This window comes from Blennius ocellaris, assembly GCF_963422515.1.
Source record: "Blennius ocellaris genome assembly, chromosome: 14".
NCBI classification, from domain to species: domain Eukaryota; kingdom Metazoa; phylum Chordata; class Actinopteri; order Blenniiformes; family Blenniidae; genus Blennius; species Blennius ocellaris.
Window position 1 is genome coordinate 14,896,784 of NC_137663.1, and position 17,010 is coordinate 14,913,793.

The 17,010-nt window shown below is 40.4% G+C and overlaps 4 protein-coding genes across 4 annotated transcripts; 1 reads left to right on the forward strand and 3 right to left on the reverse strand.

Annotated features, from left to right (window-relative positions):
• Nucleotides 1–3,113: 3,113 nt before the first annotated feature.
• LOC308139525 (uncharacterized protein) lies at nt 3,114–5,253 on the forward strand (the record flags this gene model as incomplete). Its single annotated transcript, XM_080508986.1, has 4 exons — nt 3,114–3,210; nt 3,848–3,943; nt 4,771–5,053; nt 5,139–5,253. The coding sequence occupies 4 exons, from the start codon at nt 3,114–3,116 to the stop codon at nt 5,251–5,253; spliced, it is 591 nt and encodes a 196-aa protein (XP_080365112.1).
• Nucleotides 5,254–6,307: 1,054 nt separating this feature from the next.
• snrnp35 (small nuclear ribonucleoprotein 35 (U11/U12)) lies at nt 6,308–7,510 on the reverse strand. Its single transcript, XM_080508650.1, has one exon. It carries the CDS (start codon nt 7,286–7,288, stop codon nt 6,569–6,571), a length of 720 nt encoding a protein of 239 aa, XP_080364776.1. The 5' UTR covers nt 7,289–7,510; the 3' UTR covers nt 6,308–6,568.
• Nucleotides 7,511–8,907: 1,397 nt separating this feature from the next.
• bud13 (BUD13 homolog) lies at nt 8,908–12,325 on the reverse strand. Its single transcript, XM_080509388.1, has 10 exons — nt 12,177–12,325; nt 11,941–12,028; nt 11,319–11,403; nt 10,976–11,182; nt 10,415–10,710; nt 10,226–10,334; nt 9,906–10,044; nt 9,609–9,790; nt 9,350–9,431; nt 8,908–9,173 (listed from the first exon to the last, which is right to left on the reverse strand). Exons 1-10 carry the CDS (start codon nt 12,314–12,316, stop codon nt 9,080–9,082), a joined length of 1,422 nt encoding a protein of 473 aa, XP_080365514.1. The 5' UTR covers nt 12,317–12,325; the 3' UTR covers nt 8,908–9,079.
• Nucleotides 12,326–13,546: 1,221 nt separating this feature from the next.
• LOC308139426 (uncharacterized protein) lies at nt 13,547–15,272 on the reverse strand. The gene is made up of 4 exons (XM_080508873.1): nt 15,167–15,272; nt 14,642–14,699; nt 14,221–14,547; nt 13,547–14,011 (listed from the first exon to the last, which is right to left on the reverse strand). Exons 2-4 carry the CDS (start codon nt 14,676–14,678, stop codon nt 13,914–13,916), a joined length of 462 nt encoding a protein of 153 aa, XP_080364999.1. The 5' UTR covers nt 14,679–14,699; nt 15,167–15,272; the 3' UTR covers nt 13,547–13,913.
• Between the last annotated feature and the right edge of the window lie 1,738 nt (nt 15,273–17,010).

A 17,010-nucleotide genomic window follows, 5' to 3' on the forward strand; every position in this document is an offset into this window, starting at 1 on the left:
AGTAAAAAACCCTTTTACTTATTTAATAAAGCTTACAGTTAAGGCTAATTCGGGCCACTGTGGACTTTTTTCTTGTATAACTGTCGTATCTTTACACTGTTAGGAGCCGTACACTGGCCTTCTTTACTCTCTCACTGTCCATACATGGATCATTATTACATGTCACTGTGATTCTGCCTCTCTTGTAGTCTGTGCCCTCTTGAAATGACTGTCTTGTATTTGGCGCTATATAAATAAAATGGTATAAATTATGTAAAACTCTTATGCTGTCTTCAATAATTCTGCTTCCATCACATTGCTTTCCCTCGCCTCTCCCTTCCCTGTGTCCTGTCATCACTCAGTTCTCAATAGTTTGTGTCTTCCTGTCCCTGGTGCCTGAGCAAAACTGACACCTTTTCTTCCTGGATGGAGGAAAGAAAGGTGTTCTTTTGAGATAATAATAATAATAATAATAATAATAATAATAATAATAATAATAATAACAATAACAATAATAATAATAATAATAATAATAATAATAATAATAATAATAATAATAATGATAATAATAATAATAATACTCAACCGGAACTGTTTGGATAAAACACAAAATAACAGAAAGTCCACTGTGTGTGTTATAAGCTGGGTATTTATTTTTACTTTTTCCAATCAGTTAAGTAATTTTTTTAGTTTGGAGTGACTGAACTGACTTCAATGAGTCCATTGCACATGATGTCATGTCAGTCTGTATTCAGGTGAAAAAGTGGAGATATGATATATTGTGTCAAATTATTTCAGCTGGAATGAGTCTGGAAACTCAAAACATTCAAGTTAAGTTAATCTGAAGTGTTAATCAAGTGTCTTGAAATTACAAAAATCGATCTAATTTTGAAATCTATCCAAACTGTCTCTTTCCGGCTATTTTACCGTAATATTTGGTATAAACAGGCAGATGAAAACCTCGTGGCGGCTCACTTGACTGACTTTTTTTTTTTTTTCCCTTATCGCCAACAAAGAAAAGTTGTGGTTGCAGAGAGCTCGGAGAGGGACAACATTTTGAAGGCATTAACTCTGTGGGCAGAGACCGTGAGGATCACTTTGTCTCCATACTCTTGGAAGCAGAGACTGGGTGTTGAACACAGGGATAAGTTAGTGTTTTAATTATTATAATAACAACCGTAATAACATTAACAATATTAACCTTAATTATATGTATATTTTAAGCTTCCTAACCAGTCTATTCAGCCTTCTCCCATCCCTGACAATAACAACACTGAAATGATACCCCTGAAAATCCCTAATAAAATGGTGTGGAGCCAAAATGACTTTGAAACATTATGAAAAATACACATTATTAAAGGGTTGTATAAGGGAATGAAGAAATACATGTGTATTAGAGGTTTATGTGAAAATCCATGCCTGACCATCTAAATAGATTTAAGAGTTTACATCCATCCCTCCATATTCTACACCACTTCCTCTAACTCTAACAAGGATTGCATGGAGCTGGCACTGATCCCAGCGGACTTGGGGGTGAAGCCGTGGGAGGAGGCCTGTGTGTCTGGAAGAAAACCAACTCATTTACAATGAGACCTTGTAAAGGCCAGAAATACCACCAAACCAGACTCCAGCCAGGGACGTCTCTGGTGTGCCCTGGTTTTCACTGTATACTCGCATTGATATGTCTCAAATGTGGCTGGCAGAGGGTTACATGCATTATCCATAACATCGTCTGGATTAATCCACAATGCTACCCTGATTTCTTTTTTTGGAATTACTCTAAATCAAAGTGCATAATCGTACTTATTAAGGCTCACATCAGAAAACGACCACGGCGTGCCCACTAAACACGGAAAACAACAATTAGACTCACATTGACCATAAGCCAAAGAGGGTCCTCTGGGAGCTGAGAGGCTCATGGTTGTATATATTCTTTCCCTACAGTTATGGATTATGTTTACATTTTGAAATATCTTCTGATTACTATGGTTGAAATTAAAGCATTCAAGCAAATTAGATTACTATGAAGTGGCAGGTAACGTCATATGAAATCCAGAGAGTCAAGAAGGGAGCTTAAAGTTTAAAACAATAATAAATTTACAAACTGAAGTTATCACAGTTACTTAGAATAGCTGGCAAATTCTGTGTGTGTGTGTGTGTGTGTGTGTGTGTGTGTGTGTGTGTGTGTGTGTGTGTGTGTGTGTGTGTGTGTGTGTGTGTGTGTGTGTGTGTGTGTGTGTGTGTGTGTGTGTGTGTGTGTGCGTGTGCGTGTGTGTGTGTGTGTGTGTTCGTTCTCAAGGATAGGGTTACAAGATTGTGAAGCTACAGGTCGAAACAGGCCCTCTAATGTGAGAAGAAAGAAATAGAACTGAGAGAGAGAGAGAGACAGAGAGACAGAGAGAGAGAGAGAGAGGCACCGTACATTGCTGAGCAGTAGCCAAGTGCTCCAGGGTAACAAAGGAATCACTTTTTTTTCCCTTTTAGGTTTCTGTCCTTTTTGTCAAACTGGTCTGTGACTTAACTCCTTTACAGCCAGATTTATTTTTATTATGAGACTTTTCCCTGTCAAATTTATATGATTCTCTCATTTAGGAAATGACGTTCACAAGTTGTCTTGAAAAAAGTCCACAGCTTAGGGGCTCAAGCTTGCCGGAGAATGTTCTTCTTTCTTTTGTTCACCATGAATTCTTCTTTCAAAGGGATCAGCCAGAAAAAGACAAAAAAAAAAAAAAACCTCTTACTTTTTAAGCCTGTGAGTTGCTACTACAAACGGTTGCTTTATTGTCCCAGTTGTAACTACTGTAGCTGTCACTCAGCGCAGGAGAATAAAACACCATGACTACTGCAGTAAACAGGCTTTAAGCAGTTCTGTTCACAGCCTTACACACATTCTCTCAGTGTGCAGAAATGTAGACACAGTCAGCTTGTGCAACAACGTTTGTCTTTTTCCACTCATAAGGTAAGTACTGCAGGAAATTCCTTAGTGCGGCTATTAGAATTCCAGATTTTAATATGAAAAATCCTATCAATAAATGAAACCATTACATCTGGTAACTTTCAGAGTGATTGAGTCATCAGACCGAATCGATTAAGACCTTCCGGTGAAGCCAGTGATCCTGGAGCCAAGAGACAAAATGTTCTTCGAGAATGCCAACCTGCAACACCCTCGTCGACACCATGAATTCTTCCTGCGCTCTCGGCCCTACAGGGGGGAGCTACCAGCAGTTGCAGGTAAGGGTTTATTGCCGTTTCATCCTAAAATCTGTTTAAATTGTTGATATTCTGAGATCATTATCAATTCGGGATTTAGGGCTTCAGATTGATGTGTTTTAGTCTTGAAGTCGAAAGGTCTTTTTCTGTTACTACCTTGGGAAACATTAAAACGTTCATGTTCAGCTCCCATCGTAGGAATAACCACAACAACATTGTACTATAATAGCCTCATTATTTTATGACCTGGCATTCTGAGGAAATTATGACTATGCATTCGGTGGGAAAAAAAAAAAATCTTAAAACAGAAATGAGACCTGTGGGAATGACGGAGTATCACTGCAGTTACATTCTTTGCAAGTCAAAGTAAATTAGGTTTAAAGCCTACGACCTTAAATTCTTAGTAAATGAGCTTGAGGGTTATTAAAACTGAAAATAGCCAAAAAACAGCCTGATTGGACAGATTTCAATAGTAATCACCGCAGCAGTGTGCAAAACAAAGGGGAAACAGAAAAAAAGAAAAGGCTTTTAGCAGCAGAAACAACAAAGTCTAACCTTTCTAAATGGTCTCATTTGAACACCAGTATTTCCATGACATAGCACAGACACTCCAACCAGACACTGTTAATACCCACGTTGCTGCCTGTTGTTTCCCCAGGACTTCTCCTGTACCCGGACACTCCCGCTAAAATGGAAACCACATCACGTGAGGCCTTCTGCTTCAGACCCATCCCACAACGAGACAGAGTGCAAGGTCTACCATCCAGTCTCACCCGACACATAAAGCATGCCGCTTTGCTTTGATAGAAGACTGTGTGAAGTCTATAGTATGAAGGGGAAGCCATTAAAACTGGAAAAAATAAAATAAAAATCACTTCATAAAACTTTGGTGATTATGCTGGGGTAATCATAATATGCAGAAATGACTGCCTCAAATCAAGCAAACTACCATCCATTAAAGGTAGCTAATTCAATTCTATACATGGCACAATTGAGAAGAAAGTAAATATGGGATTAAACATATTAGCAAAGTGCCAATAAAAGGCAATTTGCAAAAGAAACGTTTTTGAAAAGGGCTCCGAGGATTTTGTAGTAACTGTGGAGGGACAAATAGTAGCTCAATTTAAATCCTCCACAGATCCACCTTTACCAGACACAAGAGAACATATGAAATCAAAGCAGTGCAATTTGGTGAGATCCATGGAAGATAGATGTGCCAGTGTTTTGACATTGTATGAGCAGCACATTTTAGGGTAACAAAAAAAAAATTGTTTGATACTTGATGGTGGAATTAGGTTTCAGTGGCCGACTTACCGAAAGATAATCCAAATCCATCTCCTTGGACCTTTAATATACAGCAGATATTGCTGCTTTGCTGATTCCTGTTCTTGCTCTGTTGACTGAATCTGCTATATGTTTAGAATAAAATAAAATAAAATAAAACAAAACTTGGATCTGAAAGATGACTTAATCCCACCTTGCTTTAGATTATATGGAGAAAAAAAACATTGTTAGCAGCTTTTTTCCAATGAGAAAATTTAATTCAAGGGAACTTTTTAACCTGTTTTGGTGACCCTTCAGGACACCCGATTGGCTCGGACACACAGCAAGACTTCCATCATTCTCCTTTCACGTCCTCAAGACAAACAGGCAGGAGAAACAGCAGCAAGGAGGGGGAACTGGGAGGTGGCGATGGTGAAGGAGACTATGATCACACAAAGCCGACAGCGGTGAAACACCAACCAGACACCACAGAGATGCAGTCTCAGTATCAGAAGGATTTCCCTCCTCCATCCTCCTGGCGCAGGAGGCGAACGCCGGCCCTCCCCCAGCCCGACAACATCGGCATCAACCCTGGTTTCAGGTGGGGGTGAGCTTTTCAACATTACTGTATCCTGCTGCTTAAAACAAGGAGCAACTAATCCGTTGCAGTGTGCTCCGATTCACAGGATTGAGTTCAACACAGTCCAGAGAGAGACTTTCCCCGGTTGGCCTACTGTGAATTACCGGCTGGCCGGCAGGCGGAGAGCGGCTTCATCTGGACAAAACAACCAGGCTCTTTAATGGGAGTTGATGGCAGACAGTACAGAACAATCAAAGGTGCACCACCTTTCCACCTCATGTGACATGTGACATGTGTCCCTGGGCGACACTGTACATCAAACTGCTTTTTAGTTGTGACTTTATGTTAGAATAACATTGTATTGCATTTTATCCCAGTTATTTCTCGTGGGCATGTCGTAAATAAGACACATTGGAATCAGAATAAACAGGAAGGGATTATTATTTTAGTTGCTTTGCTTTAGTTTCACTATAGATCAGTAATCTTCAACAGAAACTCTTGACTCATCTTCAATTTTAGAGCAACAGGTGGTGAATTTCCCGGCAGCAAGTCTATCTGATGAGCTAATGGAGCCATAATGCTGACGGACAGAAAAAACAAAAACAAAAAACAAGAGGATGTGCAGTGGAGTCATTGGAAATAACTTAATAAGCTAATGCTCATTCCAGACCATTAGGGCTGAATATTGATGACTTCAAACATAGTTCAAGTCAGCTTGAGAGAAGACAATTCACCCACTGAGTCACTACTGAAATCTGATCTGCTTTTAATGGCGGATCGAGGCGCAAGACATCAACCAAACCAAGACATTCGTCTACAGTAGCAGAAGCATGAAATAGCAAAAATAAATATTTAAAAGGATGTGCAGAGTAGTACTTTGACACGAGTGTTCAGCATGTAACCAATTCCAAAGGAGTTTAGGACAAGCAGTGTGCAGTGATTGAGGAGCATTCGAGGGTTTAGGGGCCTTGCTCAAGGGTCCTCAGTAATGGTAATCAAGGTGATTTTGGTTTTACTGTCATCAACAAAATCTGCTGCTGGACCAGGGTTGAAACCAGTGATCTTATGAATACAAGCTGACACCACTTTCTTCTCGGAAAATTTTTTTGAAATCTTAATTCAATTAAAGTCACTCTGAATGACATGCATTTCATTAAGTACAAGAAGCAAAGCATGTCAAATTTTGTTTTCACTGCTCTGTAAATATTGTATATTGAATATGTTCACCTGGAAAAAAAAGTCTGCCATCCTTGCAATAAAAAGTCAGTATCTTAATATGGTCAAATATGTCTTTTATTGAACACATAATTAAAAAAAAAATATTCTTGTGGCGTGGGGAGGGGGTTGAAAAAAGACGTTGGTGCATTACAAACTAAGAACATAAATCAGCATATGAGGGATCTTATTCACTCATTGACGTTGTACCACAATGAGAGGAACATGAAGTTCATAACTCCTCCAAAGTGTGACTTTACATCTGTAACAAACTTTGATTTCAGACTCAGAAGTCCACCACTGTTTTCATCATTCATTCAGTCATCTGCGGTCCCTGTGTCTGCTCCGGTCTCTGCTCCTGTCTCTGTACCGGTGCTCCTCCCGCTCCCTCCCCCTGTGTCGGTCCTCTCTCCTCTCTCTGCTGCCCCAGTCAGCCTCTCTGTACCGGTCTCCTCCTCCCTCCCGGTCCCTCCGGACTCCTCTGTCCCAGTCCCTCCCTCCGCCTCCACCTCCTCGCTCCGGCCCGGGGCCAGGACCGAGGTTAATGGGCTTGCGGAAGGGCCTGTCCCGTCCCCCGAACCGCAGCTGCCCGGACTCCTTCTTCCCCCCCAGTCCTCCCCCGAGCCGCCTCGGCACCCAGCCGCTCAGCGTCCTCTCCTGCTCGAAGTCCACGAACAGTTCGTGCTGGTCGACCGGCAGCTTGTCGGCGTCCCGGCGTGCCCGAACCACCGAGCGCTCCTCTTTGTACTCCACGAAGGCGTAGCACTTGGAGAAGCCGGTGACGATGTCCCGGACCAGCCGGAGCCGCCGGATGTCCCCGAACTTCGAGAAGACTTGGTGCAGTTTATCCTCGGTGGTCTGCGGGTTCAAACGGGCCACATAGAGGGTCAGCAGCGGGTCTCCCACGACGCCCTTGTTGGGCTTGTATCGGGCGCCCATCGCCCTCCACACGGCCCGGTCATGAGGCTCCACGTCCGTCCCGTCGATGCTGCCCGCCTTCAGCGGGGCGTACACCTTCGCGATCCGGTTCCAATCAACCATTTTTTCACTAGAAAGAGTTGGTCTGGTTTTAAATGTTGATTTAAAATTGCCCACAGAGCGCCATCAAGTTTACCAACGACATGAGACCGACTGGTGCATCAGGAAAAACACTCCGTCGTGAAACGAGGGCATTTTGCTTTAATGGTTCCGAACCCGGGTGTGTCTGAGTGGGACATGCTTGTGCTTTTTTTATTTTTAATGTACAAGTCGGTCTGCATAAAGGTACATCGCATTAAAAAATAGTTTTGAATCATCTCAGATCCTCTGTAATTTCTTACTCTAGAAACTCACCCACAGACTGATAATAGGCTAATTAATGGAAGACAAAATGACGCTGCAAAGCAAATTGATTAAATAGGTACAGTTTAATAAATAAAAGTGCTGAAAATTGTGTAGTCGCAATTGTTGCAGAACTCACTTACTCATGAACCACTCCTCAGCACAAGAAAAACACTATAAATAAATAAAGAGATGCATTACAAATGTTATATTTATATACAATTATAAAGTTGGACAACGTGAAACTTGTAAGGCAGTGGTAAAGATAAGTCCTGCAGGCCAAAACTGGTCCCCCAAAAGATTTATTTAAATGCAATTGTATTTATATAGTCATCCCAAGGCACTTTTATAAAGAAAAGCCAATTATTCCACAAATGGCAGAATGCCAAGTATACAAACGCAGACTACTACTACTACTTCTATTAATAATAATTAAAATCAAAATAATTAGTGTCATTATCATCAAGCCATCCAGTGAGGGTGGCTTTTGTATACTGTATATGCCAAAGGCAACAGAAAGTATGGGTTCCATCAATAGGTTCAGATGTTTCACCAGATTTGCAAAATTTCTATTCTGGATTTATCATAATTCCAAGGAGAAACTAAAGCAACACTAAACTGAACATAAAAATATCGTGACACACACGTTTAAAGTCTGAGAGCCCAAGTGACAAAAAAAAACAACTTAAATTTAATTTAACTTTTCCAGTTCTTAGACAACCTTAACTGCAAACATATTGGGAGTGGTGGGTTGCCATGATGCAGAGGTGATCAGGTTCCAGCAGTGAGATTCAAACCCGAAAACCTCCAACCAAACACTTCCATCTCTAACCTCATTGCTCGCTCATTAGATTCCATGTACTTACTGTGAACAATGATTAATTTGTACACAGTGAATGTATTTATTTAAAAATGGCTTGAAAGCCATGGTTGTCTGTTTGATGGACTACTATGGGTTTCGGTAATGAAAGACTGACTGGAAGCTTTTCTGTAAAGTCCATTGAGGTACATCTACAGAAGGTGATCAGAGGTTTTTATTATGAGATGTGGTTCACATCATCAGCCGTTTCTTGTAAGTACCAAACAATTAGTTCCAGTTAACCATCATACTCAAGTATGGTTTGATCCATTTGGCTGCAGCATCACAAACTTGAGGCATTAGCTTTTTTCCAGCACCATGAATATTTAATGTATATGTGCAATAAGGACACAGAGTGTTCAACACTGTATAAAAAGAATATTTAATATTCTGTGAAAAAACAACCTTGTTCCAGTTTCACATTGATTCAGACATTACAAAATCATAAAATTCTGTTACTTCACGACTATGTACAGTTCAATCTGAAAACGGATGTACAGTATCAAACCGGTGTGAAACAGTAGAAAAAGCTGCTTCATTCCTTTTTTCAGAAAATTAAGTCCCGTTTTCCAAGCATGTCTAATCGAGAGGGAGTTTTACGCAATATGGTAGTTCAATGGACAGTGACACTCTTTAGCTCCCAAGTCTTGGTTTTACATGTCCTCGACACTCCACTTATAAGCTGCCTCCTGTACGGCCTTTTTATCAGAAATCCGGATGTAGCGTTTCTTTTCAAATCCATTTGACCTGCAACACACAAAAAAATGTATCATTACTATATTGCAACCACACCAAAATTCCACTAAACATATGCACCCAAGGAAGTTCAACAACAGCTAAAATTCAGGTATTTGTGACAGAATGCAAGACAACGTTCATTCCAGTGAAAATGCATCTCAAGTTTTATGTATAGTTTACTGTACCTGTCAACTCCATCCCAACGATAGCCAGGCATAAGATTGAACCTGTTTGGAGGCGGTGGAGGGCCTTTATATTGAGGCTTTGCTGCAAAAATAAAAATAAGGCCATTTTAACCATATATTATACCACAATTGGCAGAAAACAACCATTCCGCACAAGTTATCTTATATTTAAAGGCAACTCATGATGCTGCTATCCCATCCAGGTTTCCCCTGAGAGATTATAAATATATCTAGCTCAAGTACAAGTGATGTTTAAAACCTTGTGTCTTTGTGCTGCGGTCCTTTTTCCGCCTGAGCATTGCAGCCATTGGATCTCCTTCTCTTTCCTGTTCTCGCAACATGCGATCAAGATCCTCATCATCGTAGTGACGTGCCAACGGCTTCTGGGCTTCATGCACCGCATCCTCAAGTTTCTGCTGTTGCATCTGGCCCTGGGCCAACCTGTGAACACAATTCAGCTTATTCGAAGAAGTATTTGATACACTTCAATGTTCTTATATGCACATGTCCAAACGTCTTTGTTGTCTTGATATGTGGAAGAATGACATAGATTTACCCTTTCCCCCACTGAGCATATTTCTCATCTTTAGCTGCTTTTTCTCCAGCTTTTTTCTTCTGTTCTTCTCTCTCCAAATCCAAATCTCTCCTTTTGCCACTTTTGTCTCGGAACACCGTCTGAGCATTGCGGGATTCATCTAGTCACGGCAGATAATTGGATCGCAAAGTCATCTCAACCAAATGACATCAACTTCACAAAGATCAATCAAGCTATAATAAAATCCCATTTAATGGTTGAATCTTGTCAATTAAATGTGGACATAGGTTTGAGATTTATTACTGATGCGGACAGGAAAATAATTTCAAAAGTGATCCAACCTTCTAGTGGTTGATTGTGTTTTTCTCTTCGTCGGTTATCTTCCTGCTCTTTCCTCAATACATCAACAGAAACCAAACCAGCCTTCCCACCAGAAAGCATTCTGGGACCCTGGAGAACAAAACAAAACACTCAGCAATTTCAGCACAATTGATATCATATCAACCTCAAAATGAATATGGTTAGCTGACCTGTGGCTGGCCAGATCTACGAGGGGGTGACAAATCTCCATCAGAGTCTCGTCCTCGCCTCCTAGGCGGCGACTGGTCAGAATCTGATCCTCGTCTGGCTTTGGAGTGCATCCGGGAAGGAAACTGGTCGGAGTCTGAAGCTTTGCCCTTTGGTGGCTTTTTCCTCGGTGGTGACTGATCAGAGTCGGAATCGGCCCGAGTTTGAGCCCTCTTAGCCAGTGATGACCGAGAGGAATCAGATGAATGCTTTTTACTTGACAAAGATGAGCTGGGCTTTCTTCGGTCGGGGGATGACTCTGACACAGCAACAGATAAATTTGTCAATAACATTAAAAAAAAAAGAAAAGTTCTTGGAGTTCATAATATATATGTTCTTTTTTAAAAATAAAATAATCACATACGCTCAGGTTAAAAAACCATTGATGTTCCCATCATTACTTGTCAAGTACAAATGTGATGATATATGTCGAGTGAGCTTGTGATTGTTGGTACCGTTTTCATTGTAGCAAAGGTTTACGCAGAGAAAAAAAAATGAAACCCATCTCATAAATTAGCACTCACCTTTACTTTGTGCCTTCCCCGAATGTTGCCTCGGAGGCGACAAGTCAGGAGAATCATGGCGACTCCTCCTGGGAGGAGATGCATCAGGGGAATCATGGCGACTCCTCCTGGGAGGAGATGCATCGGGTGAGTCGTGGCGACCGCTGCTCGGATCTGCAGGTTGATGATCTTCACCTATTCCCTCCTCTGTGTCTTCATTTTCATCAGCTATAAGGAGAAGACACATTTAGTTAGGGCTGGGCAATTTGTAATATATATATATATATATATATATATATATATATATATATAAATTTTTACAAGCACAAATGAGCACACAAGCACACTACTTCTACAGCAATACCTCCAATCACTTTCCATCTGTTGCTGGTTCTAAATGCTTCCAGATATTTCACCTCATCAGGACGATCATCAACCACTTCAGCAATCTGCGTACATAACAATAAATAACGTTTTCAAATGGAGTGACAACTGGTGAAAATCAAAATCTGGCAAAAAAAATAATTTTTCCAAGTTATCTACATCGCTTGTTTTCTTAAAGATACAACCTTTTTTGCAGAACTGATGGGAATGGGAAATACTAACACTTTTACGGTTAAATTAGTATTAATTAGAACCTGATAAAATAATATTAACAATAGTAGAGTCTGAATCCAAAGACTTCCCAACATTCTTTGGCTGCAACCAGGGTTCGAATTACAACGTGGCTTTCGGGGGAGCCCTATTTTCCGATCAGACATCTCAAGTTTGTAGAATAGGTATGCGCCAGTGTTTTTAGAGCTCCCCCTAAATTTTTCAAATTAGGCTTTCAGGGGAGCTCAGGTCCCTTTCAGGGGAGCCCAGCTCCCCTTAGCTCCCCCGTAATTCGAACTCTAGCTGCAACAAACAATCAGACAGGCAGCAATGTGTTTCTCACTTGTAATGAATGAAGCTCCCGTTAGCCTGCCCAGCTAACGCAAACTTACCACTGGAGCTTCGTCCTCTTCCTCTTCCTTCTCCTCCTGCGCTTCGACTAATTGCTTCCAGTCGATATCATCGTCTACGATCTTCAGCCTTCAAGAAAAGAGAAGAAAACACGATTTTGTGAAGTTGGACCGTGGAAAGGGGAAAAGGCGCTCGGACGTTACAGCCGATTAACGTTAGCTTTACAGCTAATAACACGCTGAACAACATCTCGGATTAATTGTAACTCTCCACTCACCCTTTTTCGGGCACCTTGCGTCGCTTCTTCTTTATCTTGCCTTTAGCTTTTTTAGAGTCTTCGTCGGTTGATAAGTATCTTTTTAGGTACTCAGCCTTGGAAAGCTCGGGTCCTTTACTACTACCTGTGGAAGCAGCCATAACTGTGTTGTCAGAGGCTACGGCTCCCGCCGAGGGTCAAGAATGTTCACTGTAAAGATGCGCATCAGAAAACCAGAGAAAAACATTTAGGATATTTATCACGCTTTGATGTTAGTCACGTCTCACAGGTTTTTAGTTTGTTACTCATAATTATCTTAGCCAAAGATGCTTTGTATGTATGTATGTATGTATGTATGTATGTATGTATGTATGTATGTATGGATGTATGTATGTATGTATGTATGTATGTATGTATGTTTTTTGCCAGCTACCCACCCAAATGCATGACACGACAAGGACAAATTGATTGGAGCTTAAGATGTTAATGGTTAACTATTACAGAATAAATCTCCAAAATCCACAAAAAAATGTCCCATACAGAGTGGATGGGAGAGGCACCTCAAGATCAGAGGTGATCAGTGTTTGTTGCCATGGAAATGCTCCGGGGCTTGCAACTAATATCTAGGTTCTGCAAATATCCAGAAACAGCAGTGTGTGTGCATTGACTTTGGTAGTGGTTTATCTGTGTGCAACTGCTCAGTGTTTCACAAGATGATGGTTGCTGTATGACAAGCAAGTTAGTATCTATATGTGGCGTTGGCGAAGGTCTGCGATCTACCAAGTGCATGTTCTAATTTATTATTGTAGTATGTGTCTATAAAACACATAGCTAGAGGCAGGTTTTAGGTCTGCAGAAGAATAAGTATTAAGGGCCTTTCACCCTCTAAATGTTTGGTGCAATTATTGACCATAATGTGGAAGCCATTGGGATTTTTGCAAACTAAAAATCTTCAGTTGTGTGCTTACCAACTTAGAAACTGAACTTCATAGAGGTTTATTTATATAATTATTGAGGTTACCTCCTGTTAAAAGGGAGTTTTTCTTTTCCACTCATGTGTAAATGTTGGATTTGTCTCTGTAAAAGTGCCTAAAAGTGTTGTATTTGGCACCATACAATTAAATTTGAATAGAATTTTCCTCTATATCATCAATATTGCTTTTCTATTAATGTCACTATTAGCTTACTGGACCGCAGGCATATCTACATTTTGTGTTTTTGGTACATTCAGGTCCTCTTTGCTATGTTTTCTGTGAAACACTGACATGTATGACAGTATTTAGTACAATTGAAAGTAAGTTAAATCTGTCCTGTTATGACATATGAAGTGCAATTGAGATGCACATGACAAATGAGGTGAACAACGACGGTGTTTATTTCATGATATAGACATACAATAAATCAGAAATATTAACAGATATGGCTTTTCATTTGCAAATGAAAAGACACCTTCAATCGCCTCCTTCAGCCTTCTAAAACAACAGAACAAGACCAAATCTGTATACATTTACCAACATCAATTACACATTTATTCACAGTCTGATAATTTGACACATTAGTTTTCATAATATACATCACTCACACTGTTGGAAGAAAATGGTTGTGTGTCTTTATTGGAAAACAAGTGCAATATATTCCATATATAATATACATGAGTATACAGTGTGTTGCGTTTTTGTGGGTATGGGCAGAAGCAAGGGTGGCGGCTGGATGTGGACATGCCTTCACATGCCTGCTTGCTTTTCTTAGTTGCTGTCTTTAGGTACGCGTGTAATAGAAGAAGAGCAGCACACAAGCGATCCAAGACCAGGAGCTTCTCAGAAATACACTGACAGCAGAACAGGGTAGGAGATGACCTGCAGAGGAAGGAACGTTTAAAGAGAAAGTTTTCGTTAATAAAAATGTATTGGATTACTCAGGTATTCACATATTTCGTTCTTCAGATTTTACACTATGCACACACACACACACACACACACACACACACACACACACACACACACACACACACACACACACACACACACACACACACACACACACACACACACACACACACACTTACTTTTCTCCACATCAACTTTGGCAAGAACACCAGAGATTTTGCACAAATAAGTGGTGTTGTGTGGGAGAGTCTCTGTGAAGCCTTTTAGGGTCATTCTGTATCTGTTATTTTCCAGGTTCTCCACGTAGCTTTTATTTTTGAACTGGTCGTCTGCTGATGAACCGGACACGTTGGTATTAATGACGGTCTCCTTGGTTCCAGAGGACCAAGAGAATTCATAGTTGGGGTACTGGTTGGACTTGGGCTCAATAAGGCAGTCGACTCTCAGGTCATTGTCTTCTTCATAGCACACAGTGATCAAGTCACAATGGACCGGGACCAACAGCACTATTGCAAAACAGACAGAATTAAGATTAAGACGAAATTATATTGCTTAAATTAGAGCATAATTATCAAGGATGGAAAAAAAAAATATTGTCACCTCCAAACAGTCCGGATATAAACACAGACCTGAGCATGATGGAAAAGTGCCCGTCCACCTTTGAAAAACATGCAAGACATAAAAACAAATGAAAATACTCAAACAGTGATACCCGTGGGTGGTGAATTGCTTTTGGTTAAGGTCATGTCAGTGATACGTAACAGCAAAAAAAAAAAAAAAAGTAGTGAGGAGGCCACGACGTTTGAGATGCTGTGACCTAACGGATCCAACTCTGGCCAAAACTAAACTGAAAACAGGACATGACTCAGAGTAGAAGGTGACGGTCATTTGGCTGCACTATTCCTCTCATTTACAAAATAAATCCTCTATCACAGTTTGTGTTTTATCAACATACCAAGCTAAATAATACTACTTTGATACTAAGTGATGGGCTGTTTACCTCCCCTGCAGGCAATTCTCTCTAATCGTGTCCTACACGTTCTAGCATATTCCATGCCATCTTGGTATGATCCAAGGTGTCCTGTCTGCCTCCTGACGTGTAGCTGAGCATCTTTGGAGTCTTACCTCGTGCCAGGTCTGGATGCGGTTGAATTGCGATTCCTTCCTGCTTGATCTCGTTTGGGAAATAAACAGCTGGTGGCGATTGCCTCAGTGTGCAGCACCGCAGAGCATCACGCTTCTCGGACAAGTGGGAGTGCTACAGTGTGTGTGTGTGTGTGTGTGTGTGTGTGTGTGTGTGGGGGGGGGGGGGGGGGGGGGGTGGCGGAGAGTGCTGATTCGCCTTTCTCCTCTGCAGTACCTAACATCATCAGCTGAGCAGGCTGTCTGTCTGTGAGAGCCAGGGCAAAAACATCCCTTTATTTATTTATTATTATTTTTAATAAGTCCATTCTCTGTGACCTTGTCTCTTTTCCTCTCAGGTTCTCTCCTCACTTGTGTTTCAATTGATGTGCCCTCTGGGTATATTGTGCCCTTCGTGCCTGCCATTAAGGTGATAATGCACTATAAATGGCTCAGGGAAAAAAAAGAAAAGAACTCATTTTTGTGTTCCATTCCCAGAAGTCCAGGCTTAAAATTGCATTATAGCCTACTAACTGTATTTCCCATTGAAAAAAAAATGCACACATATGCATCCAGGCTGAAATTTCTAGCACTGTCATACCGTGTGACTCAGTAAAACAAAAACGACCCAATATCGCCATCTTAAGGTCAGTGTGAAGAATTACACGTGTCTGTCTGCACTTCGCTCTGCATTACACGGTACTACAGTAACTGCCAATTATTTGTTACTCTTATCTACTAATGTACACGTTTAACCTACATTTAAAAAAGATATATGCACTTTTATTTGTACTGTTATTACTATTTGTTGAGCGAATTTCATACGTGTCACACTGGAGCCAAACAACATAAATACTAAGCAGAATAAAGAATGAGATTTTACCATCAATAGGCCTTTACTGAATGTGATGTCTGTAAGAGAGAACTAGTATTCACATGGCTGAATGTGAACTCAGATAACAATGATAGAGCAGTTTCTAAGGCAGAACACCTTTATAGTCCATGAAGAGAGGTTTTAAAATAAAATAAAATTTTAAATATATCTAGTCTCCACCCACGGCAGACACAGATAAATAATGATGTTAAAAATATTCTGCAAAGAGTGACTATAGTTATAAACGATTGTGCTTTATTTATTTACTTGGTCATTACTGACACTGTACATTGGTTAAGTGTAAGTCACAATGTTGAAAAAGTAGCATAACAGAGTTTTGTGTGGAAGAAGAAAAAAGCATAAAGACCTTATACAAATGCGTCTTGATCACCACAGCACGTTTGTGAAAAATGCAACAATACAATCAGGTCAACTAGTCAAAAGGGTTCAGATACAAATATACTGGTCACATGAGAGGCTGTTTAGATAAAACACAATGCACACAGCGCTTAACAAAACCTGTGTATAACATTTCATTTAAATACTATAATAATATAATAATTAAAAAAAATCTCACTGTTTAAGCATGTGTGATTCTGCAAAGTGAAGTTCCTGCATAATAAAGACACTTTAGTCTTTAGTACAAAAACCCCTCTTTTACAATTAAGACTAAAGTGTTATCTCCCATCAGAAGAGGAGGGATACTCCCCGGTCAACAGGATTTCCTGTAGTGACTTCACAGCTGTTTGATTTGCTGATAAGGCCAGACATGAGACAAAACATTGAAAACGTTTTCATTGGAAGAGGCAGCTAAGCTCTACTTCTCGCTCCTCCTGTGTGGTAATATTTCAAGGACTGTTGCATTAAATGTGCCTATCCAGATTAAATACAGTATATCTGAACAGATAGGCTGTTAGTTATTCAAAGACAAGCACAGATTTCTCACTCTAACAGTAATATCATCCATTTTTTG

What these genes read in the sequence shown, in the direction of transcription:
- snrnp35 (XM_080508650.1), bottom strand. Translation starts at nt 7,288, where the DNA reads ATGGTTGATTGGAACCGGATCGCGAAGGTGTACGCCCCGCTGAAGGCG.
- bud13 (XM_080509388.1), bottom strand. Translation starts at nt 12,316, where the DNA reads ATGGCTGCTTCCACAGGTAGTAGTAAAGGACCCGAGCTTTCCAAGGCT. An exon ending in GGGGAAGGCACAAAGTAAAG is followed by an intron (nt 10,711 to 10,975) that starts GTGAGTGCTAAT and finishes TTGCTGTGTCAG; the next exon opens with AGTCATCCCCCGACCGAAGA. An exon ending in CCGCAGCACAAAGACACAAG is followed by an intron (nt 9,432 to 9,608) that starts GTTTTAAACATC and finishes TTATTTTTGCAG; the next exon opens with CAAAGCCTCAATATAAAGGC.
- LOC308139426 (XM_080508873.1), bottom strand. Translation starts at nt 14,678, where the DNA reads ATGCTCAGGTCTGTGTTTATATCCGGACTGTTTGGAG. An exon ending in TATATCCGGACTGTTTGGAG is followed by an intron (nt 14,548 to 14,641) that starts GTGACAATATTT and finishes GTTTTGCAATAG; the next exon opens with TGCTGTTGGTCCCGGTCCAT. An exon ending in CAAAGTTGATGTGGAGAAAA is followed by an intron (nt 14,012 to 14,220) that starts GTAAGTGTGTGT and finishes CTTCCTCTGCAG; the next exon opens with GTCATCTCCTACCCTGTTCT.